We start from the raw sequence: 14,604 nt of genomic DNA, 5'->3' as shown, positions 1-14,604 counted from the left end.
TGTGTGTGTGTGTGTGTGTGTGTGTGTGTGTGTGTGTGTGTGTGTGTGTGTGTGTGTGTGTGTGTGTGTGTGTGTGTGTGTGTGTGTGTGTGTGTGTGTGTGTGTGTGTGTGGTATTAAATCACATTCTGATAAACAATCAAGTGTTCACCCTCAGCAAGAGGACTGTTAACACACAAACCATCAACAACCTCCTCCCATGAGAATTACTGGCACTGTCTATGGTGTATCATCTGTCCACCATCCACCACTGTCATTACTGCCACAAAAAGCAATGCTGAGGCATTCCCTTCTGGGGTCTGCTATAAACACAACTGTCCTCAATCAACTGATGTTTACTGTTTCTGCAAGCCAATTTTTTTTCCACTTGTCAAAGCCTACTCTGCTCTATCTTACCATAGGTGCATCAGATTAATGCCAAAACAAGTGTCTGTTAAGTATTATTTCAATATAGACAAAAAACGTATATTATTATAAGTATATTAATATGAATCAAAAACCAAGATCACTCCTTTAATATATTTGGTTATTAGTTTAGGGACATAAGGAAGTTCAAAAATGGTGTGCTACTTTTCCAGCACCATTGCATTGTTACTACCTCAATAAAATAAGTGAGAGTAGAAGAGTGAGATGATGAAGGTTATAGATGTAGAGCAGGTCTATTTGGGCTACGCTGTACACCGGCCCATTGGGATACCAGCGACCGACCGAAATAGAAATGGGAGCACAGGAGAGAGCGAATGGAGGAGAAGTAAGATGTGGTGAGACAGAGGAATGGGGGGTAGAAAGAGAAAGGACAGGCAAGTGAGATGAAGACGAGGAGGTCCAGAGGGGACAAAAAGGAGAGGAAGGGAGGAAGTCGGATGATTTTTAAATTAAATTAGAAGACATTCATATTAGAGTTGTGAAGTGGGAGGTAATATTATTTTCAAATAAACAACATTGGCCCTCTTGTGAAGAGTTTGATGAGAAGATCAATGCCATAAATCGTACCAAAAATGCACCATGGGAGTCATAGCTTAGAGCAGGTACAGGATTGAACAGGCTTGTACATTGGACCTTTTTTTTCCAAAGATCCAGATATTTTCTAACACAGTTGCTCATCTATTGCACTGATCATTTAACTGTGACAGTTTAATTCACATCCAAGCGTGAACAACCTGCCATTGTCCGCACAGAGAGAGACAGAGTGAGACTTTCACTTTCAGAGCTATGGAAGCCTGAAATAACTCTTTTTAATTCAGCAATCTATGTGGTGAGGAAGAAGAGAAAAAAAGGTGGATGATGCGAGACATGAGATGTTAGTGTCAATATTATTAACCTGGCATGTAGATATCTATCTTAATAATAATAATCATAATGATAATAATAATATTAATAATAATAATAATAATAATAATAGCACTAATAATAATAATAATGATAATTAATAATAATAATAATAATAATAACAGATCTATTTTATATAGGGTTTTTCTCAGTACTCAAAGACGCTTTACACATATACAAAAAATAGACAATCAAACAGGAAGCACGTTAAACAACACTAGAACATCACATTAATAATAAATAGAGGGTGGAAGATGGTGGATTTTAGTTGTTGTAGTTGATCCCGAAGAGATGGGATTTAAGCTGACTCTTGAATGACGGGAGTGTTTCTGAGTTCCGGATGGCAAGGGGCAGGAAGTTCCAGAGGGTAGGGGCGGCGATGGCAAAGGCTCGGTCCCCAAGTGTGCAATATTTGGTTTTGGTGATGGGGATGAGAAGGTTGCCGTAAGCAGAGCGGAGGCGGCGAGTGGGGGAGTGGTGATGGAGGAGATCTGTCAGGTATGAGGGTGCAAGGTTGTTTACGGCTTTGTGGGTGGTGAGGGAAATCTAGTCAAGATTCAGAGGAGATGCAAACATTTAATATGTATGAATATGTATATGTATAAATCTTTTTATATAAAGGTTGGAGATTACATTTGAGATAGTTCTGATGTGCTTGAGATATTGGTAAGCATCATCGATATGGACTTGGGGAAAGATGATGTCAAGGTATTATAAAAGTATTAGGCGTACTGTATACAGAAAAAAAAGGGGGGACTTGCCACAGGACTAATTGGTTTTACGTCAAATTTAGCAAAAACTTGTGTGATGAATGTTTTAAAATCTGCTTGAAAAGACTACTTGAAGATAATGTGATTTCCACATGTATCAATATTTACACCTAATTTCCAGTACAGCCGAGTCAAATACAATCCTGCCGTCCCTTTCTCACAACATCAAAGTCTATTAAAGTCCTAAGCACCTTTTCATCCTCCCGTCCCTCAAGGAATGGCTCTGCCCTGAGCACTCTCTCGCAATTGCTTTCTCCCTACCCAGGAGAACCCACCGATGTGCTGAAGCTCTTGACGGTCTACAGTCTACAGTACAGAAAATAGTTACGCTGTGAGCACATTCCAGCTGTCTTTTCTCCTATCTCAAGAGAAGGCACTTGCTGTCTAGAGGAAACGCAAGCTTCTTCACCCCACAGTCACCCACAAGGCAACACATCCTGGGTGCAGGTTCACAGTGCAAGGAAGAAGGCTACTGAGACAATTGAAGGGTAAGAAATAGAGAATCCATGCATGTTATAAAATGTGCCACTTAATCACCATCCTAATCATCGTGTATTAAGGTACAGTATCGCATACAATTTTGACTTGAAAAAAGGGGAGTTTTTTTTCCTCAGGATGTTTATGTTTTACCCTCAATTCAAATATTACATGCCTCCTATGGGTTTAGAGAATGCAACCATGGGGGTCATGAAACCTTTAAAAAAATCTGATTAACATAATAATGCCTGAAGAAATGTCTTAAAGGAAACTTCTTTTAGATCTTGAAATGTTTGGATTATCAACAACCAAGATATATTTCCCTAAACCATGGCTATTGTATTGTAGATGCTATTTCTTTTATCGTGTGTGGGAGGTATTGTAGCAGTCCTCAGTCTGTCATGTATTGTCCAACTGCTTGGAAATGCAGTGAGTTCCGGGAACTGTCACATGTAGTTGTATATAACTCATATTTCTCGTTAAATAGATTGAAAAAACAGCTGTTGCCTTTTGTTTTCTGAATTTTACAGTTTCATGTACTATAGCAACAATATAGAAGGAGCATGGTGCCTTCTGCATCTAAATGTATGTGGTCGAGCCATTCATGGACTGTTAGTATCATATGAAAGGGCTGGTATAGGCGATGGTATATGAGGCTAATAGGTCAACTGTGCTCAGGGCCTCTTACCATCAAACGCAATCCCCTGAGACACATACACATTACATGCGCCACACATGATGACAGCAAGCAATACAGAATACCTTCACAGATAATTACCATGATCATATTTCGGAGGTAACATATGTTCTGTGGAGCAACTACACACCACACAAGGGGACCCACACAAGCATAAACATAGAAACAGCTGGGAACACTAATGCAAATAGCACCAGATACTATTACTCAGTTTCCACTTAGTGAATATTCCAGTGAGAGATAACACAATTCATTATGACAATTAATAATTTTAACCAGGGATGAAGAAAGGAGCATCCTGCTAGTTAGCAGTAAGGTAAGATCTCAACCAAAATACGGCAAATGGATTTTCCCAATGAAAATAGTGACAAACAATAATACGTAGGCACCTCATTAAAGCAACGTCATATGGTTTTTACTCCTTCATAATATATTTCCAAGAACCTTGTGATGGTACATCCACTTTCTATAAGTGGACATTTGTCGTATCCTGACGGAGTCTGTATCACTTTCACTGGCATAATGCAACTTTGGATTTCGAAACACCTGCGCACAAAAAAAAATGCAAAATAATCGACTGCTTTACGGCATACTTCAAAACCCTCCATTTCCTCAAATTCGGATGCCAGAGCCCAGCTGTCTAGCATAACTTGTGTATGCCTATTTGTTAGTTGGTACAGTGTGTGTAGACTGTGTATACTGTGTTGATGTCATAGCCGGAATGAAAGTAAACCAAAGAAAGCAAAGGTTTTGTCCGAGGAGACCAAGAAAAGAAAATGGGATAGTGATAGCTTAGTCTGAATGCATTGCGTGTATTGTTGGCTTGTCAACAAATGCATGTGTATCCCCTGATCATGAAACAACTTTAACAGTAGTCAAAGAAAATACTGTTTCCCAACTATAGGGGGAGCAAATCCTACATGTTGTTGCTTTAATCCAAACAGAATACTGCACTACACACAATGCATTCATGTGAATCCTGTAAATGCCAAATATAATTAATGGCAGAATTTTCATTTACAGAAATTCTGAATTGTTTCTTAGAGCCACAAACATTTTACATTTCTTTTCAAGCTTTTTATGATTACTTTTTCACCCACATAACATCAGAAAGGAGGAACTATAATTCTGCATTGTGATCCAGAATAATGTCTTGTATTGAAATCTAAAAATGCACTAGAAAATATTTCATAAGAAAATGTTTATTGTTTTAATGATCTATGTCATGTAATTACTAGTGGTGCAAGAAAATAACAATACTACTGAGTATTGCGGTATTATGCTTTGTGATACTGTATTGATTCTCAAACACTACTGATTTTTACTTAACCCTCTGAGACCCCCGGGATTGTCAGCGACCTTGACCGACATCACCGTCTTTATCATGAGGCAGTAGCCGGCTCTGTTGTTAAGCAAGGCGTTTGTATCATATGAAACTAGATAACTTAAAGCGTCCATTGGTATCAACCATGTCATGATAGCTTGTCGAGAAGACGGCTAAATAACGGTCTAAATTGAGGCAAAATTTTGGTGATGGAAAAACATGCATTGTCATTGTCAAAGGGGTTCCTTGACCTCTGACCTCAAGGTATCTGAATGAAAATGGGTTCTATGGGTTCCCACAAGTGTCCTCTTTACAGACATGCCAACTTTATAATAATCCTATGCATTTTACGGTAGAAAAATGTTTTTCTCATCCAGCATCAGTGTGTTTTTTTTATTCTATTCTAAAACTGCTGTATTTGAATGTTTCTGCATGCTGGGGTCCCTAAACACTCTAAACAGTCTCAGAGTTGCATGAATTGGGTATGACTGGAAGATGAAGGGTCAATGTGGAGTCAATGAGCCAAATTGTATTCATGTGTGATGATGTTAGTCCTCATAGTAGCCATTTCATTATTTGACTTTGCTGTACACTATGACAGCTTTCCTTAAATTACATACAAAAAACTGGCACTGGTAAAAGGTTCAACAAATAAGATTATCCGTAACAGAAAGCATGTTAATTATTACAATATTCCTGTTTCTATGAGTTTAATTAATTTTGTTTTTAGTTTTATTGCAAGTATGCAGGCTGTGATCCTGAGTAATCATGATGCTCACTAGAATGGGTAGATTTGATTATAAATTCACATCTTTATGATAATTTTTATATGACATTTTATTTTTTAATTTCAAATTTCATTTCTGTATCGCTGTAACACTGCAGGCATTCTTTCGCACTCATGTTGGTAAGATGGTGACAAGCAAAAGGTCCTGCATCTCTTATCTGAGTCAGTGTTAATCAATGCTTTTATTCTAGTCAATCGCATTTTGACTTGCGCTTTATTCACACTCTTTTTTAACTCTTGTGATACAGAAGATTCTCTGAATTCTAGTTTATTCTGCCGTTGTTTTTCTACAGATATTAAAACCGGCTGACCTAGAAGTGATGCTACTGGATGAGAAGACCAGGGAACACAATCTTCTGTGACTATCAGCCCATAAGGTTACAGGTTACCTCTAATGTCACACAGATGACACTACATGAATACTGATCAATGATTATTACACCAAGGGAGACGGATGATTTCAACACTGTTATAAATATTCAACACAAATTACTACTCGCCATTTGAGAGGTCTGTTTTTTGCATGCTCGCATCAACAGAAAATCCTACTTTCATGCAATATGTAGATAAAGTAAAAGTGTGGCAGATTAACAGTAAAAGTCTGTATAAATATTTGAATAACCTCAGGAGGATAATATGGCATAGGTGGATGATAAAATGCATTTGAAGGGATTTATAAATAGTGGTAGAATTTAACTCACTTACACCTGTAAGTAAGACAAAAAGAGTGGACAGGGGAAGTATCTGGCATTTGCACTGCAGATATGAAATAGTCACTGTATTTTCAAATAGTTTTACAGGAAATAATTTAACAGGAAATGTGCAATTTATTGTTATTTTTATTATCATTATTATTTTTATTATTATTATTGAGTTTCTTGCTTTCTCATTCCACTCATTGCCAATACATATTTGCAGATGCCACAGCACATCCCACGTGGCAAGAACCTCTACCATGTTACCCCAGAGACCTGCTCCTTAATAAGGCCACGGCTGATTGGCTGACGGGAAGGGAGTGTGACAAGGGAGGGTGATGGGGCTTGTATGGAGGAGGGAGACTGAAGGGGTTAAACTGTCCGGAGAGATTTCTATGCATACTAAACAGGTCTAACACTAGCTGGCTGGGGAGAATTTTCATATTTTCATCAGTCCCTTCAAACAGGACTCCCTCCCCAGTCTTCTGATGATGTGCTTAAGCATTTATCCAGGTGCTTTACACGGTTTCTGTGTTATACCACTGAGGTGTATATCAAATGAAGCAGTTGGACTAATCATCCATATTAAAAGTGAGAGTACACACAGTGAAAATACAGTAGTAGAAGATATCAATGCACATCAATATGATGTCCTTAATTCAATACACATAGTGCACACATATTCTCATACACACCCATAAACTAATACAGAAAAGCACTGGGACTCACCTTCTGTGGGTGAGGTTTTCAGTCGTTTGCACAGTCCCTCTACACCAGTGTAGTCCTCCTGGAGCTTGACCACCGCCTCTGTGCCACGCAGCTCCATCAACGAGCGCAGCTCCATGACCGAGCAGCCGAAGCCTGCTGCATGGTTGTCCTCGTTTATGGTTATTTGGTTCTTGGCATAAAAATCGCTGTTGGACATGTCCCCCATGATGTCGGCCAGTCAAGTCAGTTATATAAGTGTTAGTTATTGCTTATAGATCGATCAAAAAGCTTTCACAACAGAGAGAGATGAGCTCAGTCTCATCCAAAAAATTCAAAATAGGTTTCAAGCAGGAAACAGCAACCCAAAAAAGGAAAAATTATGCCACTTGTATGTAAAGTAGGCAGATTAAAAAAGGGGGAAATCCAAGGGGATTAATCGATGTGCAGCTTCTCTGTTTCAGGAGACTCTGAGATATCGGCAGACCAAAAACCACCAAAGAGAAGAAACAGAAGAAGAGGAGAATGAGCAGCAGAGAACAAGAAGAGGAGGGGATGAAGACACACAAGTGGGGAGCATCCAGGTGAGCGTTGGACAGCCCCGGTGGTCAGGTCCTGAGAAGGGCAATGATGGTGGTTGCAAGTCCTGTAGGTCTCAGGCTCACCACGGCTGCAGTCCAGACCCGCTCCATGTGTGGCTTCCCATTGCTGCTATGCTGCTGTTGCCTCCGCTGCCTCTCTGTCTCTACATGGTGGTCTTACCAATCACTGCTATAGAGAGAGAGAGAGAGAGAGAGAGAGAGAGAGAGAGAGAGAGAGAGAGAGAGAGAGAGATAACAGAAGGTGAGGTAGGAGGGAGAGAGACACAGAGAGAGACCACAAGGATGAGCACTGCGTTCTCAGGGCAGGGGTGAATGCAGCAGTAGATGGTGCACGGCTGAAGGACAGTCTCTCCTGACTGCTACAGTAACTGTGGCTCTGCTGTCTCTATCTACTGCTGCTACCGGTGCTGCTAACCTCATTCTGAGGACACACCAACTGCCAGAGAGAAAGAGAGATAGAGGGAGAAAGGATACAAAAACGAGGGAGGGTGTAGAGAAGAGGATGCTCCTTTCTGGTGCAGAGCGGAGAGGAGTTGTGCGCGGGCGGGAGGCTGGAGCTGCTCTGACGACAAAGCAGAGAGGCAGCACGTAACGCTGCGCTGTCACAGGGAGGATGGGCTGAGCTGTGGAGTTGCTGCTGCTATTTTATTTTACCTCCAGTTCTCTCTCATTCTACGGTAAGTGACCTCTCCTATGCAGTTACTTCCTCAGTGATCCCCTCCTCCGCCTATTGTCTTGTAATGCCTTGCTTTAATGATTTACCTCCATGTCTCCTGCCCTCTCGCCTTAGGACTATACTCAGAGAAGAGAAGAGACTTCTTCACTTTGAAGGTGTTACAGTGCAATTTGCTGGATTAAGATAATTGAAAGTTAATTTTCAAGTAAATTACCATCACGGAACAAATTTCTTGGTGTCACGAATCCAATGAAAAAAACAATATCAATAGTCTACTTTCCCTCTATATTTAAAAACAGATCACATATACAGTTAATTTCCTGAAACTGCTGGACACTAAAGTTATTATCAAGTTACTCAAGCAGCTGTGGTTGCTCTAGAGAGTATTTTCAGCACCAGAATTCAAAATAAACAACAGAGCCTAGATTCACTGTAATAAAATAACATGTCACACAATGCTTGGTGTGGCTAATTGTTTTGCTTTAATAAAATAGACAATATTAGTCCATTGCACTGATAAGCAGCATGACAAAATACTTGTTAATGGGATCAGTCCATAGTAATATTGCCATCCTTTTCCTTTAAGTCATCAGTTTCTCAAAACCTATCCACCTCCCCACAAACACGTAATGTCACAATAGAATACACAAAACACTAGTGATCTGTCGCCAGTAATTTGTATGTGCTCCTTTTTTAAGCTACATTCATGATGACTGCAGCTGTGACTGCAGGTGAAATCTGTGCAATCTCCTACATGTCTTAACTACAGCAACGATGATGGAGCTACCTAGTGGCATGTTTTTTCAAGATATTTCACTTTGTTAGTTTGCAGTAAAATAGTTTGAATGACCAGGTATCATCAACACAAATACAATATTTATGTCTCTCGCTGATAGGAAATGTATCGTTGTAAAAACATTCCCAAAACCTAGAAAACAGGTTGATGCTGGAACAGTAGTCTCCCTGAAATATAAGTTAACAAGACAATGGAGCAGGTTGGAAAATACAGTTTGACTAGCCATTTGCTGTCTATTAGGAAGTAGCAATGGGAATCCATAGAAAATCCACCTAGTAGCAGATAAAACTCACCAACACAATTTGTAGTGGGCACACTCAGATCGTTGGTACTGTTGGCACATTCTGCTTAATTTGGCCAGACTGATACAATCAGCAAGGTGTCCAGTCTCAAATATCAAAATATGATCATACAGATGGGACTAGTACCAGACACAATAGTGCGGAACAGCGGGGCAACAACCTTGTCACAGCAGGTTATTAAGAGCTCCTGCCAACACATGAATACACATCTGTAACTCCACAGGGACCAAACCTATCTGTTAATGAGCTCCAGCCCTTACTGAAGTGACAAAGTTAGACAACATTGGCAATGTCACCTGGACAGGTGTGACTTAATAAACCAGCTAAACATTTCTCTAAAGTATTTCTAATTAGATGTTTTTCACAACCTACTGACTAATATAATAATTGTTCATTAACTTAAAGATATTATGTGTTTTGGATAGTTTCTCAATTTAAATGATTTTAAAAAAAGGATAGCACAAGGCAGGACGGAAACTTCCTCGGTTATTTCTCCAACCTTTTATGCTGCTGATCAGGTCCAATCAATGTGGGTGGTACTCTTTGCATGCCAAGGTAGACATATGTGCCAACCAGATCCTCCAAAACTGACAAATGAAGGCAAACAAATGCTTACACAGATAATTATATGTGTGTGTATTTGTGTGCCTGGATGGTTAATCAAATGGCTGGCTGAGGAGTGAAACTACATCACACCAGTAATTCTGGTGGCCACCATCATCAGTTATACTGGTAATACCTATACTGTACCCTGGCATCAAAAGTAAACAATTACAGTGTATAAGGGAAGAATGGAAACCAGCAGGATTCAGGGTCCTGTGAATTGAAAACCTGCTGCTTTGACAGTTGTGGCTGTTGAATATTTAAGCTGGTGTGGCCAGAAGCACAACTTGAGGAAACAATAATGCTGATGATCACAAGACCTAATTAAAAAAATCATAATAAGATCCAAATACGCATTACCAGTATTGATTACCATTTTTCTAAAAACACAACAAAAAAGATTATCCTTTACATTGTAACATCTATAATGCAACAATGACTTCTTTCTAATATCTTTTCTTGTTTGAAAGACAAATAAATTGTTGATAGAAAGACAGTATTTCATGACTAATTTAGGTTTGAATATCAGAGCAGCTCCCTCCACAATATATGTTCATCCAGACCATGTAAAGTGGTGTGTTTCCAGCTTCATAATAATATGTTGGTGATGTAAGTGACTGGTGGCGATGGTGGTGTTTTATTCTGCTGGTGTGCAGCTGTCTATCTTTAAATTACGATGGCATGCGCAGGAGTGAAAAAATTGAGATGTCGGAGGGAGGGAAATGAGGAGAATTATGAGGAAGGTGGGTGAGGGAGATGGTAGTTTGCAAAAGACGATAGCTGGAAGATGAAGATGGAGGGAGGCAGAGACCAAAGAAAGGGTTTTAAAAAGGTAAGATAGAGGTGAAGTGCACTGCTGAAGCCTGAGCAGAGTAACTTCAAAGCAAATCATGTTCTCCTTTTTATATAATGTAAACACACAAATACACTAACATGCATACATGTACAGACACAATTGAACTCTTTTCATAGAAAAGGAGAGCAGCTGTAAGTAGAGCTATTGTTGGTGCTTCATATACATTCACAGATAAGAAGGCAGTGTGTCAAAAGGGTTGGTCCTCACTGTTAAATAATATGAACATCAAAGGGTGGCCAACTTTTTCCTTTTCCTTAACGGTTGGAGATATGGAGCGCTTCATTATATTGTTAGCATCTTGCAAAAGCCTTCTGTCGCCGATATTTCAATCACCACCACTACGGCCAATCATCTTTTGTACTGTCTATGGACCTGTTCGCGTGTATACTTTCCTACCAATCTCTATGCTGTGATCCTGCTTAAAAGTCTATCTGTAACACTTCCATGCTGCACTATCTTTCTGTCTACCTCCCTGCCTATTTGCCAGTCTGTCTGCATAATTGTCGGCATGCTCCCCATGGCTTGACGAGATGACTAACATGACTCAAGGAGAAAGTCAGCTTCTCCCCTAAAATTCGAGAACCCTTAATTGGTCTTTATGAAATTGAACAACATATGGGAAAAACATTAAAGGTGAAGTTCCACAGCCAGATGCTAAGACCATCTGACCACCATACTACAGTATTTGTCGTATGATGAAACTATAGCTGACATACAAAAAGGGATATTAACATACAGTAAAGCTCATGCAGCAATACTGAATACCGAAATACAGAATGTTTTTTTGTTATTTAACCATGAATAACACATTAAAACAGATAGAAAATGTGCTACAATGCCACTGAGCAACCCTGCATTACTGCATTTTCTTAAGTGCATCATATTCTGGCAGCCTCAGTCAATGATCAGTCAAAATATCTTTGCACACAAAGGAGTTTGCCACAATTATGTAAAAATACATTTAGGGCCTTGCAGTACACTGGGAAAACCCCTGTGTTGTTAAGCAAAAAAATGTGACGACATCATCATCACAGTATCTCTTTGCCCATTCATCTTCAGGAGAGGCTTGTTCAAATTCACACTTTATGCACCATATATTATGAATTCTATCTTTGCATTGATGTTACATTTAATTTGAATTTATCTGTTTGTTTCTAGTGACTCGTCTGCTGGGTCTCTCTGTTCAGGACTGTGATTATAGAGAATACGTGTTGATGATTAAATGGTGCAATAACTGCTGCCTTCTCTTTGATGAGACGTTTCTGATCTGGCAAGCAGTGGATATTTTGCTGTCCTCAACAGTGAAGCCATGCGCATTCTCTGTGTATGTCTCAAAATGTCCTTGAGCACAGTGAGGCAGAGCTGAGGTAGGAGCTGTGCCACTGCACCATCAGCAGTGGCAGCAGCACTGGCATATAGCTCCCCCTGCCTGTGACAAAATGTAGTGCAGGAGACTTCACTGATCATAGAGAATTTTGCACACCTGCACATCCGTAAATATCACATTATAATTTGAGATGACAGGTTTACAAATGCACATGGGTTTGTAACATGACATGAAGAGTTTCATTTCAAGACATGTTAAAAAGCAATGATTGGATTATTTTTTAACAAGGGGTTCATGTGGTAGGGAACAAATAACATGAACACCTTAGCCTGCCAATCGATACATCACCACAAACTAGAGCCTGAGAAATGACAACCAACAGCTCACTGACAAAAAAAAGGTTGCATATATAGCAATTTAATATTTGGATGGGGCTGTATTAACATTGTGAATATTCTTATAACGGTGTTTTCACTCCTTGTACACTACAACATATACAGTACAAATTAAGGGACTTGCTGATTCTGTATGTTAATTATGTTGCTGATTTGTTTTGGTGTCACAAAGCTGATGGCCTCCTTTGACTTATGTGTGTTTGAGCACATATGTGTTTCAGTGCTGCTTGGAACTCAATAAAAGTAGCTTTACTGTTTAAACATATAAAGAATATTACCTGCACTACACTTCCAGTTTCTGCAATGAACCGTTTATGAAACTTAATTTTTCTAAATTAAATAATAAATATCAGCTAAGCAGCAGAAGTTGTTACACAATACTTTGGGAACCCCCAACACCGCATGTAACACATTAGATAGCAGCTGTACTGCAATACTGCGCTGCAATATCCAAGTGCACACGTGCACACCTAGAATGAAAGAAAGCCATGTTAACTGACATCGTCTCTGAGGTGAATTGTTACATAACAACCACACAGAGAGACTTTTTTCAACAACCATCAGTGCTCTCTAATTGGGTTGGAAGCAGCTGCCATGCTAATTAAGCACAGCAGACAATGTCTGACGAAGAAAACAGTTATTTTGGAAACCAATGCAGGAGCTCGGAAAAGACTGCAGTTCCAACACATATCAGGCAGAGCAGAAGATAAACTGTAGGGCAAAAAACTAGAGAGGGGGATGAGTCAGAAAGAAAAAGAAAGAACGAGACGCATATATATGTGTATGTGCGTGTGTGCTTATGTTGGCTTATAGATGGTGAGGGGTTTTTGAAAAAAAGCAGTTGACCGGAGGGGTTGTCGACTGTGTGTCACTGCAGAGTGAGAAGCAAGAATATAAGAACAGGTAATGATATCCTAGCTGTGAGATGACTGGGTTAGAGGACGAAGCTCTGAGCAATACAAGCCTTTGGTCCAAAAAGAGAACTTTCACATCTATGAAAAATCTCCTAAAGAGGACAAACAGAGCCTCAGAAATATGTCAAGGTGTCTCTCTCTTCAGCTTCACCGCCCCCCTTTGCTTTTCTGCTTCTGCAGTGTACGGCTTTTTCTCTCGCTTTGGTACTTTCAATTCAACTGCACATTTATTCTCAACTATAGTTTATTTATCTAACATAGTTTAATTCTTTTAACAACTGCCTTTTTTGTCCTGTCTTTGTTGCTGTTGTAAGGAGTTCTGTTGTACAGTATCCACAGCCACCTGAATACCTCGCTCTGGGTGTTCCTAGTAAGCAAATGGCATTATATAACGTAAGCTATATTGTCAGGCTTTAGAGGGAGATATGGAGATGCAGAGTGTAATCCTGCCTGGAGCAACTGTAACCAAATAAATTCTCAAATTGTATTGCCAAGCATGTTGAAATGTAACAAAAAGATGTAGCATGAAAGTCATTATTATTGAAAAACTAGCTAACCCAAATGTTGTGTAAACATATTGATGTAATAAGTAGTTAAGTGTTTGCTTGATAGTGGATGCACTGGTGCTTTTACAGGTTGTGGTTTTGCCTTTGTAGGAGATCATGCTATAAATGAGGAGTTTTACTATCTGCTGATGAATGAACTTTTCCTGGAACATGGCCTCTAGTTGTCAATCACCTCGTATAGGAATTGATATCAGAATGCACAAGAGCATCTAAGATAGACTATCATCAACATTGCAGCATTCAATTCTAGATAAGGTATCACCCTGCTAGGTGAAGTCTTTCATGTATATCCTGTAACTAAAACCAAGGCTACAAACTGTGAAACAATCACGAACCAAACAGTGCATTCCATGAATCAGAGCCAAGCATATGATAGGTACAGTGAAATAAGCAAGTCTCCATTCTCCTTAAAGGAGACTGCCCTGTTGACTTAGTTAACTCAGCGTAGTAGTGTCTACCACTTATGCTCTTTGTAATGATTACAACTTTCACATCTTTTGTGCTCCATGCTCCAACCCAGCTTCTGTATCATGACCTTACGCAAATAACACATAAAACAAGTGGTTTAGACATGTGCTCCTGGGGATTTTACTAATCCACACACAGTGACACATGATGCAGTTCGCATGTAATATGGCTCACAGAACAGGGATGGCCCTCAGAATGACACTTGTAATCACAAAGAGGTCCTGCAAAACATACTGAGTCATCATCACTTTTACGATTTAATGTTTAAAGCTTGTGTGTTATGAGGCAGAGATTGTGAATTTAACCTTGTAAATTC

The 14,604-nt window shown here is 39.5% G+C and overlaps 1 protein-coding gene across 1 annotated transcript in view; it reads right to left on the bottom strand.

Annotated features, from left to right (window-relative positions):
• The window catches only part of atp2b2 (ATPase plasma membrane Ca2+ transporting 2), a gene marked incomplete at its 5' end in the record, with an annotated part of 74,211 nt that extends 67,199 nt beyond the window's left edge, over nt 1–7,012 (bottom strand). Inside the window, one exon of the mRNA XM_083939716.1 lies at nt 6,808–7,012. Within this exon, the coding sequence (XP_083795842.1) occupies nt 6,808–7,012 (205 nt within the window). The remainder of the gene's footprint in view (nt 1–6,807) is intronic.
• Between the last annotated feature and the right edge of the window lie 7,592 nt (nt 7,013–14,604).

The sequence above is a fragment of the Echiichthys vipera genome, assembly GCF_963691815.1.
Source record: "Echiichthys vipera genome assembly, chromosome: X".
NCBI classification, from domain to species: domain Eukaryota; kingdom Metazoa; phylum Chordata; class Actinopteri; order Perciformes; family Trachinidae; genus Echiichthys; species Echiichthys vipera.
This window is presented reverse-complemented; position numbering and strand designations above follow the sequence as displayed.